The sequence below is a fragment of the Elgaria multicarinata genome, chromosome 3, assembly GCF_023053635.1.
Source record: "Elgaria multicarinata webbii isolate HBS135686 ecotype San Diego chromosome 3, rElgMul1.1.pri, whole genome shotgun sequence".
Taxonomy (NCBI): domain Eukaryota; kingdom Metazoa; phylum Chordata; class Lepidosauria; order Squamata; family Anguidae; genus Elgaria; species Elgaria multicarinata.
In genome coordinates this window covers 122,439,800-122,453,434 of record NC_086173.1, presented here as the reverse complement: position 1 = coordinate 122,453,434, position 13,635 = coordinate 122,439,800, and the positions used below count along the sequence as shown (strand labels likewise).

Sequence of the window (13,635 nt, the reverse complement as noted above, 5' to 3'; positions counted from 1 at the left end):
GCCCAATCAAACTAATCCAAAGTCCTTCTGAAGCTCCTCTGCACCAAGGGGGCTCTTGCCAAGCCTGTGACCACCAATTAGCAATATCTTAGGATTCGTACTTATTTATTTATTTATTAATTACATTTCTATATCGCCCAATAGCCGGAGCTCTCTGAGCGGTTCACAAAAATGAACCCCATGCCTGTCTCTACAATTTAGGGCCCTAATGAAAAGAGCCAGAGTGTTGGACTTAGCGGAGAGGGATTGAGCCAGGGCCTCCTCAGCCCTTGAAGCTCTTTGGAAAATATTGGCTGATCATTTTCTCTCAGCCCAGAGGTTTTCAACGTGTGTTCTGAAGAGCTTGTGTGGCCACCGGAACTTTTGGGTATATTGACGCAACGCTCAACAGGCTTTACTAGGGCTCTGTGTGAGCCAAGTATGCATCTTAAAAACACGCACTTGGAATCCAATATGAAGAGATGCCTTGGAAGACAGATTGACCCCAAGGCATCTATCTCTTCATATTCCTTGCATGCAGAAAGTTTGAAACCCAGTGTTTTGTGTGCACACATTTTCCATCTGGAAGGTCCCCGTTTCAATTCCATGCATCTGCAGTGACAAAGGACCTTAAGGAGCAGGTCTGGGAAAAGGCCCTTGCCTAAGAGTTTGGAGAGTTTCTGCTAGTCAGAGCAGTCAATACGGAGGTAGGTGGACTAAACGTCTGACTCAATTATTAGACAGCTTCAGCTATAGTCACACAAAATGGTGGAACAGTCACATATCCACGTGCTGTGAAGAAAAAAGCCACACACAGTATTGAGTCAACCAACAACTCATTATTTGAATTGGCCCCAATTACCGGCTGGACATTTCCTTCCCTTAACATATCAATATCTTAAATTCTATCACACCTTTATCTATGCTCTGAGTTTGTCCCCTCCCCCCTTCCTAAACTACTTTTAGAAACACTGAAGTCACACACAGTTTTGTATTTGAGGTTTTTATTTAATTTTATATACAGTATGAGTCACAGACAAACCTGTGACTAACCAGACAAGACAAATGTCAATCCCTCTCAACAATTAGCAGCTTAAAAGATCTATAAACTACAGTGTTACCTTCACAAGTGTCATTTCTGTACTCTTCATCCCGTGCAAGTGAGTTTTTATTTTATACTTTTAAAAACCACACTTACAACTATGTCAGTTGCCTACTAATGCACGATACCACCTGGCATACACAACACAGACACACACACACACACACACACACACGTAGAACTCTTTAGCCACATTCAGAACTCTCTTAGAACTGGCAAGTGACCCTACCAAGATAAACACCCACCCACCTGCCTTCGTCAGCTGGCTTCTTGGTTTGTACTTCTTGCAGCTTTTGGTCCTAAGGTCCTGCCCCACCTCCCTCCAAATAGCTGAAAGATGGTGCCCGCTTTTTGGCCAGTGCATCAACCTACAAAACTCCCCAATGAAATCTGATTTTTAGGTGTCCACTAGGTTGGAATAAACCATACGTATTTATGGTGAACACTCTCAGTATCATCATGGAGTGCATATGCAGAACATACTGAGTATCATTTTGCAATGGAGAAAAGGAAGAAAAAATATATATAAACATGGTAATTTTTCACTTCAGTCCTTTTTAAAAATAGTCAAGTAGTAGGAAAGGACAAAGTATCTTCTGAATGATGGAAAGTGTGTCCCAACTGTCATCATTTCTTTCCATCAAGGCAATCTGCTACATTTGTTCCTTTTTGTGATCACATGATATGTAATTAAGATATTCAGCATGTCACCCTATCCAAATAGGAACTTATGGAATTGCTCTTCCACCCAACTTGAGGGCCACACCAGTAATAATGATAATAATAATAGTGTTACATACACGCACATGCACTCATTGGCAGACACTGCCTTTAAACAAGTCATTCAGGAATGCTTCACCTTTAAGAATACAGCACTTGCAAAGGGAATGGGAGTTTTAAAGCTAGAGTCACATTTTCAAACAATTAACATTTGTTAAACAGCTTGATGCAGTTACAGCCCTTCAAACCAACAGGAGGGGGAAATGTATGATCTGCTAGCAAAAAAGGCAAAATAACAACACAAGATTCATGTTAGGATAGTCAATAGACTGGATGCAACTTCACAAACCATGGACAGCTGAAGTTTAGAACTTGGAAGGTACTGAGAATCACTTATAATGGCAGGCCAAAAGACCTTCAACAGAACAGTTTTGGCGATTAAGGGTTCCGTCAATTATTTTCCTTTGGGTAAACAAGACAAGTTACTTATCCAATAGAATTTGTAACCACATTTTATAGGAGTGAAAGAATAAAAACATCCTTTTAAACTTTAGTGGGTAATGAGCACCACAGTGATCATTTATGTGTTTCATATTGATTTGTACCCTGGGCTAAAATTATCTACAGTGAGTTCAACGTACTTTCAAAAATCTGAAGGTGGTATAAGGAACTGAGTTTCTGGAAGATGTCCACCTCAAGCACTTTTATGTTGCAGCCCAAACCCTGCCCCTCACTGGCTAGTTTAGGATGTCATTGTGATAATTGTGAAAGGTGGGGATGGAGGGACAGTGAAGTACTTACGATTCTGATTCTATGATATATATCTGGTAGGGCCCATATAATCTCAATAGAGCTGTGTCATGGCAGGCCAAGATAAAAGGAAATGGGAACACTAGCAAACCGGTCCTAGATCTGCAACACTAGGGAAATAGGAATGTTTATTTTTTGGCTTGAGTCTGTCGAAATTGGCAATTTACTCCTTAGAAGGACAAGCAGATATTTGCTCGGTGTTGAGGTGTGATGGTTTTCGCATGAGGAATCTGAGTATAGGAAGAGCTGCAGTTCTGGAAATATGCTGAACCTTTGAATGACGATTAGGGCAGAGGAAAGGTTTCCTGTTGCTTGTTGATACCAATCGAAAGAGCAAGTTCCATTTATGAATTCAAAGGAGATGGGACCCCCATTCTAAAGAACAAAGTCCTAACAGCAAGAGTTCCTGCATTCCTTGTTCCACACCATCTTAGGTCACTTGGGCATTGTTAGGTTCTTAGATAGAACATTGGCCAAGAATGGATTACAGTAAATCATTAAATCCCAACAATGTAAAATAATACTTTTGTGTGTGTGTGTTTCATAGTGAAAACAGATAGGCAGAATTAAGAATGAATCTGAATTCCACAGATATAAACCCTGTAGGCCAGTACTAAAAAGGCTGCAGAAAGACATGACGCCATGGCTGAAGAGTCACAAATCTAACTGGCATTTTCAATGTCAGGGACAGTTCACTTGTTTTCAAAAGGCAGAAGTAAAAGTAGCTCATGACGCTTCTTATATCACTTCTCTTCTAAACGCCCATCTTGCCCTGGGCAAGTTCTGTGGGGGACATCTGTAGCATGAGTCCCTGCTTTGCATGTTAAAATCGGGGAGAAGCAATGTAGAGTAACATGGGGGTGGGGGGAGGAAGCAGCACAAGCCAGTGGCAATTCTGTTTCCCCTACTACTTGGTAATGTACAACCAGCTGACCATAAAGCTGAACCAAATAGAATTACCTGTAGAGGGAAGGAGGTTCTCTCTATGACATACTATGCAGGAACAAGATGAAGGGGGGGCATCATCTAAACACAAAAAACACCAACAGCGAACACTGTTAGTTTGCTAATAGGACAACTTTGGTTTCAATTATCAGGGGTTTATTTGAGAAATAAATTAACCCTGGGGATATCTAAGGGATTGGCCTTTTGACCTGCTGTTTCTTTAAGCATTTACTCTTCCCTTAAAGACACAAGGTAACTTTTTGAATAGACCTGAAGTTGACTGGATGCAGATTATCCCAGCTACAACCCCAACTTTGGCATGTAGGAGCCTAAACTGAAAAGTTTAAGTCCTATGGATTACCAGTGAGATCAAGACTCCCAAGTACCAATTTCTTTTCTCAGAACAGAACTTCTGCTCATTCACTTAGTTGCTTTCAAAAGTTACCTTTCATCTTTCCTTAAGACAGACAAGGATTTCCTTATTCCCATAAAAATATTCAGCCTAGATGCAACAGATCTAGGGGAAAGTTTTTCAGTTCTCCCCTGCCCCTGCTCCCAATAAAATAAAAAGAAACTATGTGAAGACTGACAGGAGGAGAAAGGGGACTTCTTTTCATGGTGCTGCATTATTCTGCAAGTTAAGGAGGACACAGATCCCATCTGAGTAGGTCAGCACTCAAGATGCAGTAGAAGCTACTTTCTGCCCTCCTCAAAACTATTTCAGGACAAGACAGCTCACAGTTATTCACACATATCTTCATTTAAGAACATCACTTCTTTATTTTAAAGGAAAAAAGGAGATGACCCTCCCAACCACTAAGTTCAAAAACAACCCCCAATAAGAATAATAAAAAATCCTATTAGAAACAATAAGGAAGCACTGAGAGTTTGAGTATTACACTCTTCAAGTATGCCATTCGGATTTTAAAATCTGTGACTATACATATATTAAAAAACAGTAAAAGTGCGACCAAGGGCTTTTGCTTAAAGTATTTAAAGGGCTACTTCAAAATACTGTAGTACAACTGTGCAGTAACTGTGTACGGTATAATTCATCCACTTCATATACCTAGCCAAAAAGTTTAACAGGCCTTACAGAATGAGTGTGGATGCCAGGTTAGCAGAAGCAGCAAACCCAGCACCGGATCCAAGGAGTTCCATGTATTACAGTGGTCTTCCATTAGAGAAAGCCACTCAGAAGCTTTACATTCGGACATGGAATGTGGTCAGGTTTCACAGTAGCATTATGGGATCATGACGGTACCGCTGTGCACTAGGTTAACCTTTTTTTTTAATGCTTTATGTAATTGTCTTTTCCTCTTCCCAACAGGTTTAGTACAGCAGTTTGAGCCATAATTTAAATTGCCCATTGGTGTGCTCCAAATTGGTGTTTTATTTTTGTACACTTAAGGAATATTAAGATTTGCATCCAAAGAGAACCATGCTACATAAAAAGTATCCAGGATTTCTGCCAAAAAAGAGCTCTTGAATAAAATCTAAAAAACGCTATTGCCAATGTGTCTCGTAGAGAGAAAACGTTATTTTAACTGTAAACAAATTCACACTCTGACACTTTTAAAACTTCAGCGGAGGAAGGAGTTGCCGATTAGGCTCTGCTGCGCTCACTGGCCAGAGCAAACCGGAGTGGGTGGGGCAACAGCCAGTTCTTCTTGACATCATCTAGGGGGCGAAAAGAACCGTTCCAAGTAGCCAGTGATGGCATCCCAGTGCTTCCACAAAAAGGCAATGAAGACCACTACAAATAAAGTGCTGAACGTCCTGCTGCGAGTTTTCATGAGGGGGACAACACAGTTGGCCACGGTGGAGACAAAGACCAATAGAACAGCCATGACAGCCAAGAGGATATTGATTAATTTGCCCAGAAGGTTCCTGGCAGTGGCGTTTTCAAGGCCTTCTAACTGGACAACTTGCTGCTGTTGCTGCTGCAGTTCCATCTTTGAGATTCTGGTCTGACATGCCTCCAGCGCCTCCTGTTGAGCAAAAGAGAACAATTCATGAATTACAGAACACCTCATTTCATCTACGTACATGCTTTTTTCTTTTTCTTTTTACACCGAAATATGTTGGGGAAGGAAGAGAGGCTGGATTCTGTCCTTGACTACTACTTACTCAGTCGGTAAAGACGCATGTGCAGGGTCACATGCCAGTCTGCTGAGAGTAAGATCAGGTGCCAAGGGCCCAAGGCAGCTAGCACAATACTGATGATGAAGAACAGGGTCTGCCTCATCCTCTAAATAAACAGTTTGGGAGCTACTGATGCACGTACTGCAATGTGCCCTCTGGCGTTCCTGGAGCCTCAGTCAAACTTTGCAGGATGTGAGTAACTCCTGTTTGTCTCTGGAGAGGTCACCAGTGAGGGAGGAAGCAGCAGCCAGGCACCTCTCCAACGTGCCTGGGTCCAGCTCCAGCTGAGAGCCCCCTCCCTCCTGCTGTCAACTGTGACTGCTGAACTTTGCAACTAAGATTGTAGTGCCTGAATTTGCTTTCCTTTTCCCCCTCCTCCTCCTCCCTCCCAATCCCCTTTCCTTTTGTGTCATGTCTTTTAGATTGTAAGCCTGTGGGCAGGGACTGTCAAGAAATACTTTTGTAAGCCGCCGTGAGAGCCTTTTTTGGCTGAATGGCGGCATAAAAATCCTTAAATAAATAAAATAAAAATAAACTCCTGTTTGGTTCATATCCTGCAGCATAAATTGAGGCCCCTCTGTGTTGCATAGTTTGACTGTAATCAGAGGGCTCTAGTTTTGTTGCTTGTAGCATTTACAATAGTTGTGCAGAATGTTTTGTGAATTTTAGTAGCATGGTGATTCATGATTTAGTCCAAGGGTGGGCATCTTCTGGCCCTCCAGATATTTTGGCCTACAACTTCCATCAGTCCTAGCCAGCGTAGCCAGTGGTGAAGAATCATGGGAGTTGTGGCCCTCCAGATGTTTGGGCCTACAGGTTGTCCACCCTTGATTTAGCCTCAGGAATAGTTGATGGCAGCAAACCCCGAGAGTCTTCCACTTCATGCTTTCTTATCAGGGGCCGCTCTCATCAATGGTGCTGCTACAGGGATGCAGTGAGGGGCCGAAGCCTTTCAGATACAACAGACTAATGCCAGTTTCCACCTAATTTTCAGATACCTGCCCAAACATTCCACACACTCCATGCTCGTATCTCATGCAGCTGACAAAGAACTACGGTGGCATTTCGTGGTGTTAGTACTTCAATCACAATTCTATTGTTGCTGTGTAATTTATGCTGAAGAAGCAACAGGACCATTGGTGTAAATAAACCTATTTCAAGTCACTGGTTCAATCCGATCATTTCAGTCTGAATGTAAACAAAAATCAAAAAGACAAGAATGGAAAGTCACTGCAAATCACTATTGTAGCCCACTTGCCAATGACTATGTGGCCACCACTCCTGGAAGAAGGGCAGGTGTGCAGTCAAAAAAAGCAGCTCTGCAGCTGTTTGTTGCACCTCATATTTACCTCTTAGGAATCACCGCCTAACAAGCCGTGGGGTTTAAAGCGGAGGGGCTAAACTCTGCCACTGATGCTTTTGCCCCCATAATCTCTTGCATCCAACTGGATTTTTCCTGGTTTGGTTTGGTCTCAAAGCCTATCATGGAGAAAAGCAGCTGGTGGGTGTGAGGCATCAGGAGGAGGACAGGAAAGGGACAACCACCTTTCCATGTTTTAAATCCTCCCCCAGCCACCCCCGCTGGACAGCTGTGTTTGGCAGACTCAAAGGGCTGCTGCCATCAGGTCTAATCAGCCCCTGTGACGCACTGCATATCTCCCAGTTACTGGTAACTTGGCATGGGATTAACTGGGCTTCAATACTTGGGTGAATGTGCTGCTACAAATAAGTCTTTTACAGTGGTCAGGCTCAGGCTTGGGTACATGCTTAGTTTCCCAGCCCCTTCTCTGCAGCTGCAACTCTCTAAATCCAACTTTCCAGACTTTTGAACTTTAAATACTTCATACACCCAGACCACAACCTTTCCTCTCAAAATACCTCCTTATTTGGGCAAGAAACACTGAATAGGTTGCTTCCGGAATGGGCAGAGTGGGTGTACAAAGCCAGCTACTGTTTTTAATTCTACATCTGTGTGGATTGCATTAAAATTAGTGACAGACACATCCTGCCATCAGCTTACTGGGAACAATACCATAAAAAAAAAAACTCTTGACCTTCACCATGCAGCCTTTTGGTCCCAGTGCACGAGGAGCTTTATTATAGTTGCATCCAGAGGCAGAAGTTATCAGCTCTCATTTGAACTTTGGGCAGCAAGGTAAAGAGCTCTTACATGGCAAACTCCTCATTATCAGCAATTAGTTAACATGGGTAACTCTAGTAAATATACAATAATTGGGTTTGGAAGACACACTGCAGCTCGTCATGGGTTATTTAGCCTATGAAGAGCTGCGGTGCCCCGGCCACCAAAGTGCATATGCAAAACCTGCTTGGGGGTTGACATATCGTGGAAACCTGGTGAGCGTGGGTTATGTGAAGATTAAACAACTCTCACAAAACCCTAAAACAGACCATGGGTTGTACTTGCATATCCAAAATGGCAGCGGCACACGCCCTGCAGCCTCGCTGTGGGTTAAATAACCCACCGCAGGCTGTCATGTTGTGCCAACAGCCCCAGTGTCTCCTTCTACAGTTAGAGCAATGGCGATAATGGCACTAGAGGATTTAGAGCACAATAAGCCCATTCCACTCTTGAGGAATACTAAAATATAAACCGAACTAGCCTAACGTTTGAGAAAAATGCATCAATAGACACCGTTTCGATGAGGTGGAAAATTACGCCACTTTCACCAACCTGGATGTCTCTGGCTCGCTCATAGGACTGATAAGCTATTTTTTCCTCCATGCTGGCCAATTCCTGCTTTAAATTGAGAATCTCATTCTGGTGGAGTTCAGTCAGGTCATTCAGCTGCTCCTCTAGCCGCTCACATCTAGAACAGAGAAATGTGGCCGTTACCTTCTTTTCACAGTATCTACCCTGCCTTTCAATGCAAGCTTCCCAGGTTAGGGAGAGCACTGACAATTCTGAAAACCAGAGTTGGTTTGTTTCAACTTGTGATGACAGGAATTGCTTCACAGTCTCCCTAGCTACCCACCCCCCACACCTTAGCAAGTGCTTAAACGTACTCTCAGACAATATACTGATGTGGCTCCAAGACTCAACAATAATAAAAAAAGAACTAATTTAGATATCTTCAGATGCAATGAATCTATAATTGCAAAAATATTAGACAAACAATTAACTGTAGTTACATATATACTCTGCCAATGATCAAACTCAGGCTGTGTAAAGTTAAGAACTTTGAATCCATGTAGGAAGAAAAATCGCCCAAAAAATACAACCCATTATTTAATAATATACTTTGCTTGGCTTCCTTCAAAGGAAAATATAAAACACTTGCTGGCAAACTTACATTCCATTTAGTTACAATCAGGATTTGACAATGTTCATTCCATCATCCCCCTAATCTAGAGAAAACATGAAGGTTGTGTTTAAAATGTTACCTACAGAACCGCGACCTAAGAAAGAGGTTGGCATTATGCCTCTTACTTCAGGAAAGTATGCCAAACCAAACTGAATGTTACTGCACAGCTAAATTTGTGCTCGACCCTGGCACCTGTTTTCTGTGCCAAGTCTCAACCTTGGAATATTATCAATGAAAAATATATTAAAGTGCCTATCAAAGAGATGCATAGTGCACTTCCATAACCACTTAAAGAGAGCCCCCCTTTTCCAAAGATTAAGAGAAAGGACTGTGCAGATCAGCTGGAGTCATTACCAGAGATAGTTCAGCCCTGGCATCTCTGTTTAGAAAGTAAAGGTGTTTCGAGGTGGAAGATTCCTAGTGCAGTCAATCATTGGTCTTCTGTTGTAAGGTAAAAGTAGACTTCCCACTGCCTGTCCACCATTCTGGGGACCTAGTGCTTTTTGGGTGTGGGCATCTCACTGTAGTGTGAACACAGTGGGCGCAACGTAAGTTTTTTTAAAAAATTATTATGACTTTTATATCTTGCCTTTTTTCCTCTTGGAAGGAACCCAAGGAGGCTTACATAGTCCTCCTTCTCCACTCCATTTCTCTCTCTCAACAACCCTGTGAGGTAGGTCAGGCAGAGAGTCAGTAGCTGAATCAAAATCACCCAGTGAGCTTCACAGCTGAGCAGGGACTAGAACCTAGGTCTCCTGAGTCCATGCATAACGCTCTAACCACTACACCATACTAGCTGAATGGGCACAGTTGTCGCCCTCCCCTTTCCTGATTCCCCAACACCCCAATGTCTTGAAGTGGGTCCTTCTCAGCACCTTTAGCAACCCGGTACGTGTGTGTGTATGTCTGTGTATTTAATTTTTAAGAGTTTGTATCTGCAGCGCAGTGTAAACAGACGGTAACCTTACTTCTGCGTAAACATGGTTCCTAACATTTTCTGATCAGTTTCACAATCAGGCTAGAAAAATTGAGACTGTTCTTGTATGTTTAATTCCCCTCCCCCTTATCCCCACCTTTAAAGAGGCTACTTCAATTTGTTGTTTCTTCAGAGCAAGAAGGGAACTGTGAGAAGAGAACTGAGCTTTGCAGCCAGATCCTAGACATTTTAACTCAGAGGTAAGTGCTGCTGTGTTCAATGGGATCTCTCCCTGCTCTGTAAGCTCAGAGAAGCCTTGGGAGGAGAGAAAGGACTTGCGTTGCAGGACACAAAATGGCGCTGCAATCAGAAACTCACGGCAAGTGGCCTAAATGGCTCTGTAACTGGAAAAACAGGTAGGAAACGTACAGTGTGTGAGGAGAGGGATTCCTCATCTCACCTGCATGTTCAAGATGTAAATGAGGGGGAAAGTTGCAGGTTTGGACTGGAAAACTCCCGGCATCACCCTTCACTTGTCTGACTGATTCTAATTATGGTAATGGTGCTTATGACTTTGAGAAAAGGCTTTGAGGAGACCTCCATCCAAACTGCTGCCACTGGAGCAAAGTGGGCAAGGCTTAGGCCTGTGTTATGCTTAGCACAACAACAGTAACATTGGTGTTCATATATCGAGTTTTATGCTGAACTGTTTTATCCTGCACTCGATTTGATTGTATGTTTTAATCATACTAATAGTAATGACTTTAGTGATCTGAACTACTTTTACTGTGTTTAATAGACAACATCCAATTGTGCCTATCCACTGATGGGATGGCATCTGCCCGCGGAGCAGATTCTCTCCCCCTCCCCGGGTGCCCCCTACCCATCCAATGGTCTCTAGGGAAGATGTTGGAGCATACAGGGGACTGCAGGAGGGAGGAGAAAAGGGGAAAGCGGAACTCGCACAATGTTGGATATATGTAGTCCACCGTATTTTGTGAACATTTTTGGAAGCCACTTTGAATTCGATAAACAGAAATAAATATAGGATTGTGTATCCTGGAATTCAAGGCTTTTGATTTGCTTCTTTTTTCTGAAGAGAGGAAGAAAGCTTGTGGAGTGTGATACACTCAGACTTCCTTTCCAGCTACTGTTCACATGCCACACGTGAGCACATTGACACATGGGCTAAACAAATCAGGTAACGTTGCATAACTATAATATACCTTTAAAAGGAAGCCTTGGTTGCCTAATCAACCCTAATCATGCTCTGTTGGAACTATTTAGCAATCTTAAACTCAAATCAGATTCTTCAGAGATTTGCCCTTCGTGAACATTTGAAAGCTGGGCATCTAATGCAGAACACGATGGGCCATAGATCACAACACACCAATGCTGCAGGATATGTGGGGCTTTCTATAACCTTCTGAGTAACATTTAAAAACACCCAGTGATAACCATGGGTTAAAATTCTGCCAATACAATTAACCCCTGCTATGGTACAAGGGCTCATGCCTGTGCACTTCCTTCTGCTGCCAGGATATTCTCCAATGGCAAGAGGAAACACACATGCATTTACAAATTAAGGGGCAATTTGTGTGGGGAGGGTCCAGGGGTTATTCCACCTCCTCATGGTTTTTGGCAAAGGTAGCAAGTCTCTCTCATGAATAGAACCCCCCCCCACACACACCCATACAGTAGGGTGACCATATGAAAAGGAGGACAGGGCTCCTGTATCTTTAACACTTGTATTAAAAGGGGAATTTCAGCAGGTGTCATTAGTATGCATGCAGCACCTGGTGAAATTCCCTCTTCATCACACCAGTTAAAGCTGCAGGTGCCCTGCCCTCTTTTAAATCTGGTCACCCTAGTATAGCTCCTGATGAAGAGGGAATTTCACCAGGTGCTGCATGCATACTAATGACACCTGCTGAAATTCCCCTTTTAATACAAGTGTTAAAGATACAGGAGCCCTGTCCTCCTTTTCATATGGTCACCCTACCATACAGACCCTTAGCTTTTTGCCCGCAGACACTGAAGCTAACTAATATAGAGTGATATTTTGGTTTTACTTTATGTTGCAGGTTTATTGTGTTCTAAGAAATGATGTAGCCTGGTCCCATTCCAAGTGCCAGGGGGATAGGCTATGAATGCTAGCATGATATTTCCAAAACGTTCCAGTTTTAGATTCTCCCCAGGGGCTATGTACTGACTTACAGGGCCTTATAAAAGAGCACAGAGGGATGCCAAAAATGTAACATATTTCTGCTACCAAAACTTTCCTTATATTATGGTGCCCTGCTTATAGAATTCTCTTCCCAGGAATGCTCTTCTGGGGATAACATAAATATATTTTTGGCACCTGAGAAAGGCCTCCTTATTTTTGAAGGTGTTTGCTACTATTTTTATCCCACTCCTTTATTGTTTTATTATCTATTTATTCTTTTTCTCTTCTCTTTCAAAATCTGAAACACCCTGGAAATATTTATTGAAGGGACATTCCTTAAATAAAACTAATAAAGTAAAGTATGCTGAACACTGTACATTTGTCTGTGAATAAGCCTCGTTGCTTCTTTTAAAAATCTATTTTAAGGTGTTTTATTCTGTTTTATTTTATTTTACCTTGTACACTGCTCCAAAATTTTGAATGGAGAGTAGTATATAAATATTGTAAACAAATAAATAAAATAAATAAACTCAATGGAATTTACTTTTGAGTAGATATGTTGCAAACCCATTACTACTTAGGATTTTAATAGGGTTTAGCTTGTGATTATCTCTCCTAAACATGAAAGTAGGAATATCACACTTTGTACCCCAGGTGGATATTTGCTGCCTGGGCAATGTAACATATATAGACCTTGTTCAGAAGACATGCTAAGCCACGGTTGGTTAAGCATTTTGAGCTAAACATTATGGCTCAGCATGTCATGTGAACCATGACTTATTTATTTATATTTATTTATTTATTATATCTATTTGTATTCCGCCTTTTGCCCAATACTGGTTTTAAAACATACATTTTAAAACATAGGAAAAGAAATGTTTAAAAAAGGAAGTTTAAAATACACAACAAAATTATAAGTCATTATTGTGTTGTGTGAACCATTCCTAGCCATGGTGGCTACCTAAATACAGTTTAAACATGCTCACTAACCATTTGCTACAAAATGGTTAGTACCCTAACCATAGCTTATCATGTTGCCTGAACAGGCCCGTAGTTATTTGCAAAATAATGACAATTTTAATCCACTGTAAGGCAAAAATACTTTTACTATTCCTTAAGTGGTGACTTACTTTTTCTTAAACAGAGGACATTGAAGGTGCTTTTTAGATGTCAAAGCGGTGCTGTAGGATGAAGCCATGGAAAAGCAGCTCCCACGCCACTGCTGAAATGTCTAAAGGGCTCATAAAGCAGCAAATTAATTGGAATGTGCTGCCACAGTTCTTTATAACCAAACGTCTTGGTCTAGCAGCAAGAGGCATTAATCAAACCCAGCATTTTGCTTTCTGTAAAGAAACAGAAATTTCCAAACCGCAACTGCACCACTTTGTATGTAAAAGAAAACACCTGTGGCACTGGATGTTGCTGTGTAGATTTAGGCCTCAGCTAGATGAGGGGGTCGGAGGGAGGAGATCTCAAGATTTCATGACCGTGAGATCGTCGCCCTGGTTTACATGTGTCGTGCGACATC

At 42.0% G+C, this 13,635-nt stretch overlaps 1 protein-coding gene across 6 annotated transcripts in view; it reads right to left on the bottom strand.

The window, feature by feature from the left end:
• Positions 1-966: 966 nt before the first annotated feature.
• Positions 967-13,635, bottom strand: part of TMCC1 (transmembrane and coiled-coil domain family 1) — a 129,641-nt gene continuing 116,972 nt past the window's right edge. For 5 of the 6 annotated variants that reach the window (XM_063121414.1, XM_063121410.1, XM_063121411.1 and 2 more), the window contains 2 exons: positions 8,394-8,529; positions 967-5,547 (listed from right to left, as the gene is read on the bottom strand). In XM_063121414.1, coding sequence (XP_062977484.1) covers positions 5,233-5,547; positions 8,394-8,529 — 451 coding nt within the window. In that variant the 3' untranslated portion in view covers positions 967-5,232. The remainder of the gene's footprint in view (positions 5,548-8,393; positions 8,530-13,635) is intronic. The other variant, XM_063121412.1, reaches the window with a different exon arrangement.